This window comes from Sphaerodactylus townsendi, linkage group LG04 (genome assembly GCF_021028975.2).
Source record: "Sphaerodactylus townsendi isolate TG3544 linkage group LG04, MPM_Stown_v2.3, whole genome shotgun sequence".
In the NCBI taxonomy this organism is placed as follows: domain Eukaryota; kingdom Metazoa; phylum Chordata; class Lepidosauria; order Squamata; family Sphaerodactylidae; genus Sphaerodactylus; species Sphaerodactylus townsendi.
Window position 1 is genome coordinate 127,860,138 of NC_059428.1, and position 17,725 is coordinate 127,877,862.

General features: G+C 42.5%; 1 protein-coding gene across 4 annotated transcripts in view; it reads left to right on the top strand.

Moving 5' to 3' along the window:
• PCDH9 (protocadherin 9) overlaps window positions 1–17,725 on the top strand; it is a 959,062-nt gene that overhangs the window by 601,396 nt on the left and 339,941 nt on the right. For 2 of the 4 annotated variants that reach the window (XM_048495436.1, XM_048495437.1), the window contains one exon: window positions 2,733–2,934. In XM_048495436.1, coding sequence (XP_048351393.1) covers window positions 2,733–2,934 — 202 coding nt within the window. The remainder of the gene's footprint in view (window positions 1–2,732; window positions 2,935–17,725) is intronic. The other 2 variants (XM_048495438.1, XM_048495439.1) reach the window with 1 other exon arrangement.

Genomic DNA, 17,725 nt, shown 5'->3' on the forward strand with positions numbered 1-17,725 from the left:
GGGAGAGGAATGTATTCTTCATTCACAATTGTAAGTAATATTCTACATTCAATCGTTTAAAGCATTCTATGACTTCCCAACTACCCCATTTCATGGCAAATATAGGTCTGGCCTGACGGAGATAAGATAAAACTGGGCCTTTTAAAAAGGAAGCTGCTATGTATCAAAAATACAAATTCATATTAAAATCAAAACATCATGGTAAAAGGCCCTAAATAGGCTCCCAAATATATAACAGTGAAAATCACAACATAACACACAACGTCGTATTCAACACTATTAGACCCAAACATGTTTTAGCCCATTGGCCTACTTCAGTGTTCAAAAATAATGTTACAAAATATTACAATCTGACAAATGTTGCAATATTGACAAAAGGTGCCTTATAAATGACTGAGGGAAGTACCTCATGTAGAGTTTCAAGTCAGAAGTAGTGATTGTAGGTGTAATGCAAAAGTTTCTTAATATAAGGGAATTTGGGGAGGGGGGCTGGTATTCCTCTTTCACAGTTGTAACTGCCTCATTTCACTGGTCTGACACAATTGGTCACAGTGTGTGTCTTTGTGATGGCTGAAAATGAGCATGGGCTTTCATATGAGGTATTCAACTGTAAGATTTATTTTTAAAAGCCTGCAGTTTTGACTGGGTGGGCCTACATCCAAATATTGGAGGCAGTGAATGAGTTTCCCCAGATGCTGTGTTGACCGATGCTGCTACATTGTAAAACATCATAATTACCGGGACGAAATCCCAGTAATTATGATGTTTTAGACGTCAGCAGTCTGGGTACATTTCTGAAGGATTTGAAGTTATTAGCTCAAATCCTTCCCAGATGAACGGGAAAATCAATTTTGTTCCCAGTTTCCTGTTTTGCGGTACAATGGGGATTGAGCCAAAGGATCTTTCCCATTGAGGCCCAGTGCAAATTTCATCTAAACATGAGACTGGAATTGATTTCCTAAGCTTCAGATGCATTAATTCATCTCTTTTTTTTAAGGCTAAAATGTGGAAATTATTAGCATTAGCTGACTCCCTAGTTGAGTAAGATAAAGCAAGGAGTTAGGTTAGATTAAATTGTACCACTTTATTTGCTTGTTAGGAGGAAATTTATTTCACTTTGCAAGCAAGACAAATGTAGATAAACATTGGGTATCTGGGTAGGGGAGGAGAGAGATTATGTCTTGCTAATTATTTAGTCAGAATAAAAATAAAATAAAATAACACCATTTTTTGTGAATCTTTCTACTGTGAACTGGTATCTGATCTTCTAAGGCCCCTTCCGCATATGCAGAATAATGCACTTTCAGTCTACTTCCAATGCATTTTGCGGCTGTGCAGACAATTGCAAACAATTGTGAAAGTGGATTGAAAGTGTATTATTCTGCATGTGCGGAAGGGGCCTGAAAGAATTTGGGATGAAGAGAGCAATCCTAAACAGGCTTACTCTGAAGTAAGACCATATTATTCACTAGACCTTATTCTAGGGTTGTTAACTCCCCCGGGAGGGGCCTTGATAGCTCCTGGAATTACAACTGATTGTCTGACAACAGAGATTAATTATCCTGGAGAAAATGGCTGCTTTTTTGAGCGGCATGCTAACTAGTTATGCGACCCCCGAGCTTGTAACTGATTTTATACATTTTAATGTTGTATTCGATTGGCCTTTGCACACTGTTCGTTGTTTTATTTGACTTGTACACCACTCTGAGCCTTTTGGGGGAGAGCAGTCTAGTAAATCAAATGAATGAATGAATGAAGGAATGAAGGAATGAAGGAATATGCTAATTTTTGTTCTAAGACAGTGAACTCCCTGGTTTGTTTGTTTGTTTTAGAGACCAATATAGACTGAGATATTTCAAAGTGGAAAATCTGTTTTTGTGGTCCTTGTTTTACCTATTTTTACCAATCCTCCTGATTATTCAAAAGCCATGGCTAATTTTTTGGTATCATTAAGATGTTAAGGTTTACCCGTTTCATGGGACTGGTGCAGGATTTAACTTTTGAAACTTTTGAAAAACACATACACATCAACCCTCAACCCCCCAAAAAACTATTCCCTGCACTTAGACAAAACAGCTCTTTATGTAAAGGCGGAAAGCAGAATTTGTAGCTATTCAAAGAGTGTGGGTGCACACAAATGAGTTAAGTGCTCTCAAGTCACAACCGACACAACCAACTTACAACAATCCTAGCAAGGGGCTTTCAAAGCAAGGAAGAAGCACAGGTGGTTTGTCATTGCCTTCCTTGCAGAGTCTCCCTTGGTGGTCTTACATCTAAGTGCTAACCGACGGTAAACCCTGCAAGGGAATTTCAATGCAAGTGAGAAACAGAGGGGGTTTGTCATTGACTTCCTTGCAGAGTCTTCCTTCCAATCCTGCTTAGCTTGTGAGACTTGACTAGATCAGGCTATACCTTGCCACTTTTCTTGCCACCTATCCAATAGGTGCTGTATTAAATGTTATTCATATCAGTTCTTATTATTAAATAGGTACAGTGGGAGGATATGTGAAGTTTCCATGATAGCCTCTTGCCTTCTTTCCTGGGGGTGCTGTTACATTGGCAGTATTTGATGGTGAAAAGAAATATCTCAGATTTTTTTTTTTTAAAAAATACATTAAAAGAGAGAGAGAGCAAGAGAGAGCGAGAGAGAGCATATATCTATATATTTAAATGAGAGTGGTCACAACGGAAAGAAGAGCACTAATCCGCGTATCCTGTGCTCTTCTTTGTAGTCCCAGCGCCGTGTTACATTTCACCTCCCTGATGGTTCGCAAGAAAGCTGCAGTGACAGTGGTCTAGGAGATCATGAACCTGTGGGTAGTGGAACCCTGATCTCACACCCTCTCCCTCTGGTTCAGCCGCAGGACGAATTCTACGACCAGGCCTCACCGGACAAGAGGACCGAAGCTGATGGCAACTCCGACCCCAACTCTGGTGAGTGGTGCGAACCGGCCCTGGTCTCTTCCTGCTTCATGGAATGGTGACTGTTGCTTTCCTATGACATGAGACTGTGTGTGAGGGACAAATACATCTATACATTAGATAGTGCAGACCATGCCCTCAGCTTACATTCAGGGCAGACATAGTAAGATTTTTCCAGATCTCTGTTTCTTCCCATCCTGTAATCATGTAGAACAGTCGCATACCCCTTGGCAATCCATTTCCCTGAAATTGTTTCCCCATATTAGCAAACCCATTATGTAATTTTTCAAGTACCCCCAAACACTCTGGTGCATACCTGTGGGGGTACACGTGCCCCAGGTTGGGACATGCGCACATTATGTTCTTCTCGCTGATGTAGAGTATTTCTTTTTTGATTGCCCATTATATGATACTATCTGACTTAATCAAGTTATTCCACATTGTTTGGGGCCAGATGAGGATAGCATCTGTTTTCTTTTGGAAGACTTAAATCCATCAGTTACATATAGGGTTGCCTCTTTCATGTATTTATTGATTAAATTAATGGAAAGGTTTGTGTCTGTCAACGCTCAAAAAGAGACCAGCCTGTCCCGTTTCTGTCTATGGAATTATCATGTTTTATCTTACTGTACTGTATCTTGTTTATTGATGCAATTTTATGCTGTTAAGGCCTGTGGTTATAACAATAAATACTTGCTTACTAGATAGCATGGGAAGTTGCGTGAAATGGCACACAAAACCAGTCATGGTGAATGGCTAGCAAAAGGTGAGGAGAGAGAGAAAGAGAGATCAGCCACGAAGCCAGCTGCTATACAGGGACGCTCATTCTGTTGTCTGTGCATTTATTAATCTTGCATTCAAAGATAATTATTTCATAGTTACTAAAGGTACTTCTACAAGTGATAGAAGTTTCTCTTTCAGAAGTTTCTCTTTCAGCTTATGAAGAAGGGTTTAGAAGTTTCTCTTTCAGCTTATGAAGAAGGGGTTTTTTTTGCTTTTGGTTTTTGCTACTTAGTATGGAAAACAGTTTGTTTCAATGCAGTTAGTTCCCCTTTGGAATTTGACCCAGTTCATACATTAGGGGTGTGGAAAGTGTAATTAAATAAGGGAACAACCTTTCAGATGTATTGTCGAAGGCTTTTAGGCCAGAATCACTAGAACATTGTGTTTTTTTCGGGCTGTATTGCTGTGTTCCAGTACTGTTTTCTCCTGATGTTTTACCTACATCTGTGGCTGACATCTTCAGAGGATCAGATGATTTTTATTTTTACAAAATCCAGAATTACTTTTGGAAATGTACAAGTGCTGTCCTGTGGTTCCTTGGTCTCCTTTACAATTTCAGCCTTCTAACCATTCTCTACGGTCCAGGAATAACTTGCTGGGTGGTATAATGGGCTTTGGGTGTAAGGAACCACTTCTCCACTTTACCTGGGAAACCCTCCTCCCCATCCCCAGGTGCTATGAATTCCAACCTCAGAAGTTTGGAAATCAAATTTTCTGATGACTACAAATGTCATGGGGCTGTGTGCAACTGTGGTTTTTAGTTCAGAGAAACACAGCATCCAGATTGTCATCTAGGTTGTGAAATGGGCATGTGGGGAACTCAAACAAATAATGTGAAATTAGGCAGGAATCCTAAGCATACTTATTAGTGAATACATCCTGCTAAATGCAATGGAATTTATTTGTAATAAATCGGCTTGCTATCTGTCATAGACAGACCCTCCGGAACCAAGGATAGTCCACACACAGGTCTTAGCAGGTTCAGACATTTAATGTGCATAGAGCAAGGAATCCAGAAAAGGCAAGAAACAGTAACCTGCAAACTAAATCACAACATTGCTGCCACAAGCCAGCTCAGCTGCAACCTCTCTTTTATAGCCCATTCCCATTCCCTTGTGCAATAACATCTTGCAGCTGGGTCACTCTAGTCTGGGTCCTGAAAAGACTCTGTATCTACTCTAGCTCGCCCCATTGCTGCATCTCCGTTGCTGTAGCACGTAGTCTCCTCCTGCGTTGCTCCTGGGTCTTTGGAGACAGAGGGAGTGAGGGATCTGTCAGGGTGCCCTCTGGCTCTGTATCAAAGGGCTGAAGAGTCTCAGAGCTAGATCCCAACCTGAATGCTCTGCCTGAACTTGAGGACCTGGTCCTGCAGGAACTTCTGGCTGCTCAGTCTCTGCATCTACAGGTAGTTCCTGAGAATCTGGACCCAACACTGTCCCCTCTTCTCTATCAGAGTCTTCCTCCCAGGGGCTCCCATTCAGACCAGGCTGAACCCTAACACTATCATGCAACTTATCTTAATACTCACTACGTTTTAAGCAATGTAGTGCATTCGACAAGTCTTTGATACCTTTTCCAGTTGATTGTCAAAAGTTAATCCAAACCAGGTGTCTGTTCAATTGGCTATTAATGTTCTTCAATGGGACGTGTTTTCTAGCATAAAATAGATTATTTTCACAAAAGGTTAAGAAAGCTTTGCAGCCAAAGTTTAATTCCATTTCACTTTTTAGAGCATTATTGGTGTTCATATCTATGGGCCAGGACATATGCACATTACACTCCTCTCAAAATGCAGCAAATGACCTTTACCAAAGTTGTGTCCAAACTTCCTTGATTATTTCCACCTGATTCCTATAATCCATTTCCACCTGATTCCTATAATGCAGAAATTCAATAATGTGTGGGTTCAGTCTTCCAGTGTCTTCTTACCCATGACTTATGTCAGTTGTGTTCTCCGGTGAACGGGGGGGGGGGGGCACTCTAATGAAATCAGCTTCTGAACTGTATAAATCGTACAATCACAGGATGGAAAATTTGACATGAGGATTTTCAAATGGTCTAATGTGATGTCTCAATGTGAGATGTTTAAACAGTGATCCATTGAAATGGGAACTCTGCTTGGAACTTTGAGGTAACCTCACAAAAGCGTTAAACTACTAGTGCGATACCTTTACTTTGATGGCCCAGCCACAATACTGCCTCGAACGCTGTGAGCAAAAATCAGAACAGGATCAGAAGTAAGAATCTCTCTCCATTTACTGTCTTCATTCCAAGAAGATACTAAACGTGACTCCTTCTGCATTAAAGAGACGATACCAAATGTGCCATGTAAAATGAATTAGAACATGTAATATTAATCACAAATGATGGATTTTTTTGCTAATATAGACTCTGCTGAGAGAATAATCTGGGTGGACAGATGCTTTTGCCTTGCATTAGAGTACATCTGGCAAAAGGAAAGAGAACTTCCTATGTTTCAGGTTCAGTACTTTTGATACATATCTGAAAATGTCATACAGTGTACCAGAGGGAAAGGGGCTATGATGGCATGTGAATTTATGGACGTTCCTCCCTCCCCCTTCATATAGACTCTTCAAATCTATGCTGACTTTATTATTCTCCCATTTTGCCATCTGTCCTTCCTGGAGATCAGTCCTGAGCTTGGGTAAAATGAGGATACCACTTTAGTGTTAGTGTTTCTAGTAACATGGGGCATTACCAGATGCAAAGACTAAGATACCACAGGCAGTGTTGAATGGGAGGACTTATGGGATTTCTCATCAGCAGAGGACTAAGGAGGGGAAGTTCTGCAGAGCTGGTCTCAAAAGGATTCCCAGTGAATGGGGCAAGTTGCTCTTCTATGATGTTGGGTTATGAGCTGAGGCCCAGAGAAAATATTGGTTTGGGAGCCCTATGGTGGTTCTTGGCAGCTCTCAGCAAATCTGGCATGAGAAGAAGAATGCAGCTGTTTTATGTCCATTCTGAGGTGTACAAGTTGCTGTTCTTTTATTGCTGAAGGAGTCCCTTGCTATTAAAGGGCAAGTTAGGAGACCTACCCCCCTTTATTTCTGGACTTTGGTACCTGATTGATTCCCAAGCACCATGGAGTCAGCTAGAAGCAGGTCAAAATTCTTTCCTGGCCCTTTGAGCCAGTGGCCAACTAGAGGTGGCCCACTGCAAAGGAAGCAAGTGGCCATCTAGAAAGGCAAGTAACAGAGGATAACCAATATAACAGCCCAGAACAGCTGAGTGTGGAGGTTCAGGACCACATCCCTTAGCTAGTGTCTGAGTGAACTAGAAAGGGATAGGCTACACCTCTGTCAGTCTCAACTAGCCCTGCCCATTTTCACACCATTAGTGCTGAATGGCTGAGAGGTAGGGAGGGTCAGCAGGACCTGGGCAGGTTCAAGACCATAGGCCTCACGTTGTCTACTGCTTCTTTGACTCACTGAAACTGGGTTCTAACATCTGATGCTGTCCTGCGGAACCTCATATGACAACAGCTTTTAATCTCTTGCAGTTGACACAGTCATCTGTTGCTTTTATGGCAACACACAAGCTTCCATCTCAAAATATGTGTGTGTGTGTGTATGTGTAGTACTTTGGGGCTATAATAATAAACTAATAATTTTAGCAGCCACAATGTGGTTTCATATGTTCTTCTGTGCGTGTCCTAATAATTTAATGCTGTAGGGTGACATGTTTTTTTCAAAGGTAGGAAATAACCCAAATGCCGTCTTTCTGGTTTTGGTCTTCTTTTTATAGACAATTTCTGTTCAGTCTCATTCCCTTACAAACAAGCACACTACATGGTTTTCATGAGTAATGTTTTAGAGTTGTAGAGTTTCTGTGTGTGTTTGTGTGTATGTCAGCAACCCAGCAGAGCAGTGCTGGGTTGTTGTGCCGTGCCTCCCTGGTCCAACACCCCCACTCCTTTGCCCGCCCTCTCCCAGCCCAGCCCAGCCCAGGCCTCCCCAGTCCATCCTTTCCCTCCCCCAAGCCTCCCCATTCCACCCTCCCCCCCATAGCAAACTGCTCTGATGGCCCAGCCTAAGCCTCCACACTCCCCCTCACCCCATCTCCTATCCCTCAAAGGCCAAGTCAGGACTGGCAGGGCATGTGCAAGGCCCAGGAAAAGCCCCCCTTCTACCTCCCCTGCCTCCCAACAACCAAGCCAGGGTCTGCAGGCTGTAAGTTGCCAAAGCCCTGCAGGGCCCAGCAGAAACCCCCCTCCACCCACCTCAAATAAAAATCTGGCCCACCTGCTCTCACTCTACCCCAAAAGCCAAGTAGCACCTGGCAAGGTCACAGTGGAAAGCCACCCTCCCCATTTCCCCCACCCCAAAGACCAAGGGAAAGACTTGCTCAGTGGAAGAAGTGAAAGGTAAATTGGGGGTGGGAGAAGTTGGGTAGGCAGGAACAGTGGCGGCCCTCCCGCCAGCCTGATCAATCCCCTGCCTGCCTGCCTCCCCTCCCCTAGAGCCCATTTTATTTTAATTTAAAATGGACTGTATTGCTAGTGGGGACACACACACATGTAAATGGAGCAAATAGGAATATTTCTTTCTAAGCTCAGAATTATTTTGTAACAGTCAAATTTTGCAGGCGTTTAAATGTGCGGCCCTGCTAATTCTACTGCCTGCCTTTTAAATGCCATCTCTCATGCAGTCTCACTTTCATATGTTGTTCCATTCATGATTTGAGCACTTTTCCCCCTTCCAAGAACAAGTGGAGTGCTTTGTTTCTACGTTGTGAGAATCATTGCTTTAAAACAAAAATGTACACAATCTTGCAGTCAGCATTTCCTGACATGGGCGTTTTGCTCCTGAAATGACGCTTAGCATCCCAGCTGCAGAAGCCGGCTGTGTTCGAGAAGGAGTTAAACGTTCTCCGGGCTTAATGAACCAGAGCACCAGAGAGATGCATTGTTATACTTTCCAAGTGTTGCCAGTCTACAAAGGGACAAGATACAATTACCCCAGCCTAATGAAAAAGCATGCACATTGAGAGAAAATTCATCCACCTAATCTTAAAGCCAGCCATTTCTCATGCTGTGAGAGACTGAAAGAGAGATATTTCCAACATTAGCTTTATTATCCACACATTGCTATCCTGTTGATTAAGGTACAATTCATACTTACCTTTGTTTCTGGAGTCGGTTTTGGCAATAACTAACATCTATGGGCACAGTGCGTTTAATCCCGTTGTTAATGATGTTCATCGAATAGTGATGTGAGCACAGTTCTCTTACATTATCTGTTACGCATTTTCTTTCTTACTGTCAAATTTCTTCCAGGGAGGCAAGAAATTGTATATGGCTCTCTGTGCTTCCTTTTTATCCTCGTGAGAAACATGTAAGATAAGACTGAAACCCCTTCCGCACATGCGGAATAATGCACTTTCAATCCACTTTCAGTGCACTTTGCAACTTGATTTTACAGTGCGAAACAGAAAAATTCACTTGCAAACAATTGTGAAAATGGATTGAAAGTGCATTATTCTACATGTGCGGAAAGGGCCTGAGAGTAGCTGACTGGCCCAGGATCACCCAATAACATTAATAGCTGAGTCAGAATTTGAACTTCGGCCTTTACAGTAACTTTACCTCAAGAAGAGACTGTGACTGAGTAGCTGAGCGTCTGCTTTGCATGCAGAAGACTCCAGGTTCAACTTCTGGCATCTGCTTAGACAGATTTATGGAGGTCAAGTTGATCTATGGCTACCAATCTTGATCCTCCTTGATCTCAGATTGCAAATGCTTTAGCAGCCCAGGTGCTCGGGAGCAGGAGCAGCGGCAAAAGGCCATTGCTTTCACATCCTGCATGTGAGCTCCCAAAGGCACCTGGTGGGCCACTGCGAGTAGCAGAGTGCTGGACTAGATGGACTCTGGTCTGATCCAGCAGGCTAGTTCTTATGTTCTTATGCTTTTTTAAAAAAAACAAATCTAGTAGTAGGAAGTGGCCCTTTCCTCACAAAGAATCCAAAATGCTTGTAAAACGTTTTCAATCCACCCATTTACCTCGATGTATGTCCACACTCATCCCCTCAAAATTATTCCTGGCTGCCTTTATGTGTGTTTTTTCTTCTTCCCCTTTTCGGAGTTTGTTGGGGAATCGATGCTTCAGTGCTTCACAGATCCACGCTGCGATTCTCTGCACCCCGTATAATTGATGCTTCGAAGATTAAGCCCCCCTAAAATAAAATAAAAAGAAATAATGAAAATATACAGGCAAGGGGTTAGCTCAGCGACATGATAAAATGGCACCGAGGAGGAAGTTGTGGGATGGCACAGTGGCCTGGGAAATGTAGTAAATATGCTGTTTTAAATGGTTTTGATGTAAGATTTAGAGCCCTAATTTTATTATATTGCATGTATTTATTGAATGTGCTCTTCTTGTTATTTCAGATTATATTAGTTGTTGTATACCGCCCAGAGCCCTTCGGAGGTGGGCGGTATAGAAGTCAGATAGACAGATCGATAGATCGATTGATCGATAGATCGATCGATCGATCACACAGCAAGTGAAGCTGTTTTGAAAATGTTCCAACCAAAGAATCGTTTTAAAAGGGGATTTACTGTAATGGGAAAGGAGAGCTTTGCACATGGACTTCTGTCCACTATTGGAAATGCCAGACATACCAAATTCACCATTCTAACGAAGGTGGGTCCATAAACCCAGTGGATTTAAGGAAGAGGTACTCTAATTGAAACCCGATGTTCATCTCTGTTGCAATTCACAGTATGGGAATTCCTGATGACGCTTGCTGGTAAACTCAAAAAGATAAGAATGTTTTTTTGGGGGGGGGGGAAAGTTTGACAGATGACATTCTTTACACATAGCTGTGTGGTTTCTCAAATGTCCATGCCCAAAACTGCACTAAATATTAACTGCCTCAGCAAATAGCATGGTACCCCAAGATTAATTGCTTACCAAGACTTGACTTTATTGCATCTGTTATACAGTTTGTGGCTTCATATTGTGCCTATGATCTAAAGTGCAGAAGACAGAATGATGCTGTTTTTACTGCCATACAAAATAAATATTCTTTTGAACAAGGACATTGCTTATATATTGGAATAAGAAGGGAAAAAAACCATTTACTTAACATTACTAACTGCGTTTGTATATTCTAATTTTTAAGGAAGACATTCTTGGTTTCTGAATCCATATTTAGTCATTTTGCTGGACTGTGGTAATAACAACAACATGATTTAAGGTTACAAAAGAGCAATTCTGGTAGAGAAAATGACTGCTTTGGATGATGGGTTCTGTGGCATCATACCATGCTGACAGAACAGCAGGCAGAAGACAATAATGGAGGGGGACAAACAAATCTCTTTGGGGAGCAAATTCCATAATTTTGGTGCCACAGCTAAAAAGGCCTTTTCTCGGATTGCCACCAATATGGGTGCCTGAAGCAGGGCCCTTGAAGCAGGGCCCATAACCTAGTGACTGGTTATGTCCATCTGAGGTCTTAAAGATTAATATCAGCATTTTAAATTGGGCCCATTGAAAGAAGACCATGTAAATAGCCCCTCTTCATTAGCATGGCATCTTGGACATTGGCACTGCACGTTTGTGATATTTACCTGCAAATCAGCTTCACTGTACATCATGTTTCCAGTCCACAAGAACACACCTCTTTTGGGGTTGTATACAAGCAAATCAAAATCACTCTTGGGAATCACTTACACAATTGGTTCACTTGCAGATCGATTTACATATCCTATCACTCTTATTTAAATAGATCCAACAACATTCTCAAACCTGCTGTTTGTTAAAACACCTCTGTGCAATGCCGGCTTTTCCCATTATTTTGAGAAGAAAGCAGGGAGGGTCTTCATCACCCTCTATATTAGAGAAGTACAGACATGCTCATTTTGTATCCGTGGGGCCTTATTCCATTCCTGCTTAGATTGTGAAGCACACTGAAAATTGCAAAGGGCTAAGAAGAAAACTATCTAAGAACAAATCCTTGTCAGAAAAATTTAAAAAAAAAAACACCTTCAAAATTAGAAAGCATGTCCATCTTCATCAGAGTCACTAAGTGCTTATATAAATGTTTAGTTGTGACCTAAGTAAGAAAATGGATATGATAGGGTCTCCCCTGATGTAAATCTTTGCGATTGGATTTCTGTCGCAGCTAAAAAGTTCAGGCTCCATAAAAAAAAATTATGAAGGGTGTGTGTGTGTGTTTGTGTGTGTGTGTGTGTCTATGAAGACTGGGACATTAGAATCTATGACCTGTTTTTGAATTTGTACCGGAGTTCAAACTAAGGCCCTTTCTTCACAAACCAAATAAAACTATTTTTGAGGTAGGAAATAAAACATTTCCTCCATGGAGTTCCATATGGTTTTTAGCCCAAAACATTTTATTTTCTTCCTGAAAACATTTAATTTGTGTGTCGTTTCCTAGCAATTCTTTTTTAAAAAAAAAACATTTTGAAAACATTTTTACTGGCTGTGTGACGTCTTTAAAATGTTTTCCACACCTCTCTGCAGTTCTTGGACTTAGCACTGTTTTCTGAGCTCACATTGGCTGTCACGGGTTATATTTCTGTCAGTTTTTTAAAAAAAATTTATTTTTTGGGGTGGTGGGTCATGTCTGCATAGTTGCGTAACATGACTCCTAGAGAATCGCAGCATGAGGCTTTGAAGCTTCATAGCTACAAATCTAAAAAGTTTAAAAAATGGAACAACCACAAAATGCTGCCCAGGAAGTGTTTTTCAAGGGGTGAATGTGGAAAAACAAGGGGAAGGGAGTGTTTTGAAAATGTTTGCAAAACTTTTTCAGAGGCCTGTGTGGAATAGGCCATAGACACTGGCTTGTATGAAGGGATAATGCTAAACAGTTCTGGTTTAGTTTGAATTGGGAATGAATATATGCCACTGTTATAAATGTGGACATTTGGTGGGGGTAGTGGAAAGTGTCATCATGTCGCAGTTGATTTATGGTGACTGTGTAAGTTTTCAAGGCACAAGATGTCTAGATGTGGCTTACCATTGACTTCTGCCGCATAGCAACCCTGGACTTCCTTGGAAGTCCCCTGCAAAGGACCAACCAGAGCTGATGTTGTTCAGCTTCCAAGATCTGATGAGACCAGGCTAGCCTGGGCCTTCCGGTTTAGGGCATTTCACTGTATTCTAATCATAAAATATGAATTAGGAGCCACCTTAGGTTCACAGGCAATGGTGGGATTCAGTAGATTCACACCACTTCGGCAGAACCGGTTGTTAAAATGGTGCTTGTAAACAACCAGTTGTTACATTATTTGAATCCCACCACCAGAACCGGCTGTTAAATTATTTGAATCTCACCACTGTTCACAGTCCACAGATTCTAGTTATAATACCTCAGCTGAATGAGAGGACTGTCAAACAATGACCAGCTTCATGGAGTGGGGGGGGGGGAGGGCAAAATTAAATGAGAAGCCCTCTGTAGACATTCTGTTCTGTTCCATTTAAGCAAACTGGGAATCCGCCAGCTGCATGCATTTAGAGTGCAAGGCATTTAATATAAAACTGGTCCTCTTCCAATAGGTTAAGACAGAAATGGCCTGAGATGGCCTGAGAGGGTCAGTTGGCACACTGGCTTCCTGTATTTCAAGGAGGCCGTATCAGCAGGAGGATTTGGCAAGAGAGGTCAGAGATACATAGCAGGTTCAAAGATTTGCTGTTGGAACTGCAGAACTGGAAGAGATTTTTAAAGAATACTTGTGTTGTTGCTGGTTTTTTTTTAAACTATCTAATAATAAGCCACAATATAGTTGAGGGATATTCACATAAGGTCTGAGCCACTGGGGGAGGATCACTCTGACCTACCTGCCCCCCATTAATGGCACCCTATTTATCTCTGTGTTGATGACCAACGGACAAATACCTACATTTTCAGTGACTACATCTGATATTTGAAGAGTCTTCATGCAGTTTCAGCGCAGCCATTACCCAAGAAGGTATATAGTATATGGAAGAACTGGTGGAATAGTCCTAAGTAGAGTTAAAGCATTCTGAGTTGGTTGACTTCAACTGACTAAAAAGAGTATATCTCCACCTAGGATTGCCATGTTAATCCTCTAACCTTAATTATCACCTCATGGTCAAAGCAATTCGACTATAATTTCCCTTTTAACCCTTGAAGTTGGATAAGAGGGGATGAATTTCAAACCATTACATAAACCTGGGGCTTTACTGTACACACTTGGGTCCCTTCCGCACATGCAGAATAATGCCCTTTTAGTCCACTTTCAATGCACTTTGAAGCTGTGTGGAATTGCAAAATCCACTTTCAAACAATTGTGAAAGTGGATTGAAAGTGCATTATTCTGCATGTGCGGAAGGGGCCTTGGAGGTACAGGACAACCGTGTTTTCCTTCTCACACTGTCCAGATACTGAAACACTCTGAACTGTAGTGAAGGGAATATGGGATGTCAGCTCTTCCCTGTTAATCCTGAAGAGCCTGGAGTTCCTAAGCTACAGAACTGTGGAGGTCAATACATACAATAATGGAAATGATTTTAAAGATTAATGAGCAAATGAAACCTGAAGCTTATCTGTTGGGATTTATGGACAGATCTCTGGAAAGGAAACAGGGAACTTTGTTTTCACATTTGACAGCAGCAGCAAAAATACAATTGGAAGGTCTTGATAGTATATCTAGAAAAAACAGAAACAAACCAATTGATGTATTGTTGAAGGCTTGTGAACGGTTAACAGACTTCCCTCTGTGATACAGCTCTGAAGATGCCAGCCACAGATGCAGGCGAAACGTTAGGAACAAGATCCAGCAGACCACGGCCACACAGCCCAGAAAACCCACCAGAACCAAACCAATTGATTACTAGTGGTTTTGAAAGTTAAGGATTATTTTAAAAAGAAAAGAAAACAATAGCCAGTTCATGGACAACTGGAAACCTTTGGTAGACTACCCAGACAAAACAGGGGGAAAATGACTAAACCAGCCCCATATCCAATGATCTGTATGGAAACTGTTCACCATTTGTGTGGACTGTTCATCTATTGCCCTGTTTATAAGACTGTAAGAACCAGTTTGCTGAATCTGCTGTTGGCTAGCGGACCTGGTTTATCTGATAATCAAAAAATTGCCTACTTGTTAGATAATGATGATGAACTTATCTCTGAAGCAGCTCTAATTTACTATTGTTTATCATCAAACTGCACCCTGATTGTATATACTTTTTTTTAATGCTGATAAAGGTTGTGATTGATTGATAGTGCCATAGAATCTATCCTCCAAAGCAGCCATTTCGTCCCAGGAAACTGATCTTAGTCATTTGGAGATCAATTGTAATAGCGAGAGATAACCAGGTGTTACCTGGAGGTTGGCAACCCTATCTCCAAGTTAGATTAAAGATGCAAAGACATCACTAGATGCTTATGCAGGGTGGAAGATAAACGTTAAATAAACTATATTATGGATCATATGAAAAGAAAAATATCAACTAGATTTTTCTTAATTCACCAAGCTAAGCTGCAAAAAATTTCTTTTGCAGTGGTAGTAATTGGACTGCCCATTTTATAGTAGACTTATGCATTAGTTGGCTCTTGTAAATCAATTCCTCCTGGTAAGCAGATATTTTTAATCATAAGATATCTGCAATGCTGCTGTATTATATTTATGGATAGGTGCCATCTTCGAGAGAGGTGATAGGAGCAACTGAGCGCTAAAGCTGACTTCATACTTAGCAGTAGATTTTTGTCCTTATCTGAGGTCACAATCCAATTGTATCTGTGCTTCAGTTCACAGTGTTGTTAACTTTGGAAAGCATCACTTTAAGTTCATCAGTCACAGAAAATTTCAAAAGGTCGTTTCTTTGCAAGAGTGCTCTTGAAATGGAATAGTTTGGGTTGAATTGGTGTTTGGCGGCAAAGGGTACAAGTAGCATCCTTCAGGAAAGTTCTTTCGTATGAATCCCTTTGAAATGGGTCCATGTCAGGACCTCTGGTCTGTTCAGGAAAAGCACTACTGCCCTACTCCAAGCCATACCTCCGACCCCAGAGAAACTTGACTCTTTCCTCTCAGCAGAAAAGGAATGTGGCTGGCCTCTCCATATAACGTTCTACTTCACCCAAGCCCACACTGAAAATAACCCCAGGTGTCTAACCAAAACAAAAGACTGTGGATTCCCAGGACTATACTGAAGGTTTGAGGGGACACCACAAACTACTGTACCCACTACCTTCCAGGAGGGGAAGTATGGTCAGGCCCGTTATTTGACTGGGCATGACAGTCCGATCCATTTGAGGGAACGATCATTGTGTCTCATGCCCAAAGATGGTGAAGTATGTTGGTAACATGATATGCTGGGCAAGAGTCAAGCTAGTGTTTGGCCGAGCTCCTCTGATACAGAATGTGGAAGCTTCTTTGGGCAACAAGTTATTCAGACTAAGGGAAGGCAGCAAATCACAGAACTGTATAGCAGATAAAAGCATCAGGTTGACAGTTTGGTGTCACCATATATGTTGCTGTGCAAGCATCCCCAGTTGGAATCACCTGCAGTTCTTTTACTTAACAAGAAGGAGAAGGATGGACATGCAAGATCATCATGATTATTTGAACAGAGGGTCCCCCTTTGCTCGCTTATGGCAGGAGACGGGCATGATCAGCAAAGGGGGGAAGGGGGAGGGATGCAAGGTCCCATTTCAACTTTTATGATGTCAGGTTAGCCAGAGATTCTCATGTCTCCTCAGGAAGTTCTTGATTGGTTGAATCCCCTGGGATGGGCACCAATCCTGGTTGAAGGGGAAGGACCTCAAAGTCTGCCTGTCAGTCAACCAGAGGGACTTGTGCCATGGGCATCTTCAGCCCATTAGAGTTCCTTCTTTGTCTGAGCCGAACTAGGGTGAGAGATTGGCTTCTTGAAAGGCAGAAGGTCCCAGGTTCAGTCCCAGGCATCTCCTGTTAAAAGGACCAGAGGATAGCTGAGGTGAAAATCCTCTGCTTGAGACCATGGGGCGTGGCAGCCAGTCTGAGTAGACAATACTGACCTTGACAGTCCAAAAGTCTATTTCAGTATAAGGCAGCTTCATGTAAAGTCATGAACTGTGGCAGTAGTTCAGGGCATGGTGAGCATGTGACGTAAGATGGCTACCACTGCAGCCACCCAGGATAAAGCCATCCCCCTCCTTCCTCGCCCCACTATAATCCTGGCCCCAGGGCCTACCTGCAAGGACAAATGGCCCAGGCATTGTGACAGAAGGGCAGGGGCCCAGCCCCAAGGCAAGCAGCCATGCTGAGGAAGCCCCAGTCTGCTGGCAGTAGGCAGAAGAGTTGAGTGGCCTGAGAAAGAGGGCTCTGTTGGCAGGGGCTGAGGGTGGAGGCAACAAGATGGCACAAGAGTCAGCATCTTGAAGCGTCCAGGGGGCAGAGTGAGAAACAATTGGGCTGGGGAAGGGAGAGCTAGGGATCAGCTCCAAGGCTTTGAATGACTGGGGGGGGGTGTAAATGGGGCAGGCTGACTCTCCTGTAAACAGAGCAAGCCCCAGAAGCCCAGGGAGGGAACACAGCAGGGCTTTCTAGAGCTGGGAAACTGCCAGCCAAGAGAGGAACCAGACTTGTCCACCTTTCCCTCAACAAATGAGGATCTGAAGCCAGCCCTGACTCAGGGTGTTGGGAGCACAGCGCCACCATCAGGGGGTGCAGCAGTATGAAAAAAGACACCTGGCAGGAGTGTATCAACATCTCAGCAATGAGTGAAGTTAATTGACTAGTGTTGACATTCATGCTTTGAACTGAGCAACAGTTGTTTATTATCAGGCAGCCACAAAGGTTCACCTTCTATTGGTATGTTCTTAAGCCTGCATGGTATATAGTAGTTAACAGCTGTGAACTCTAACTTCACTCCCCCACATGAGCAGCAGACTCTAATCTGGAGAACTGAGTTTGTTTCACCGCTCCTCCACATGAAACTTGCTGGGTGACTTTGGGCCAGTCACAGTTCTCTCAGAACTCTCTCAACCCCACCTACCTCACGAGGGGTCTGTTGTGGGGAGAAAAAGG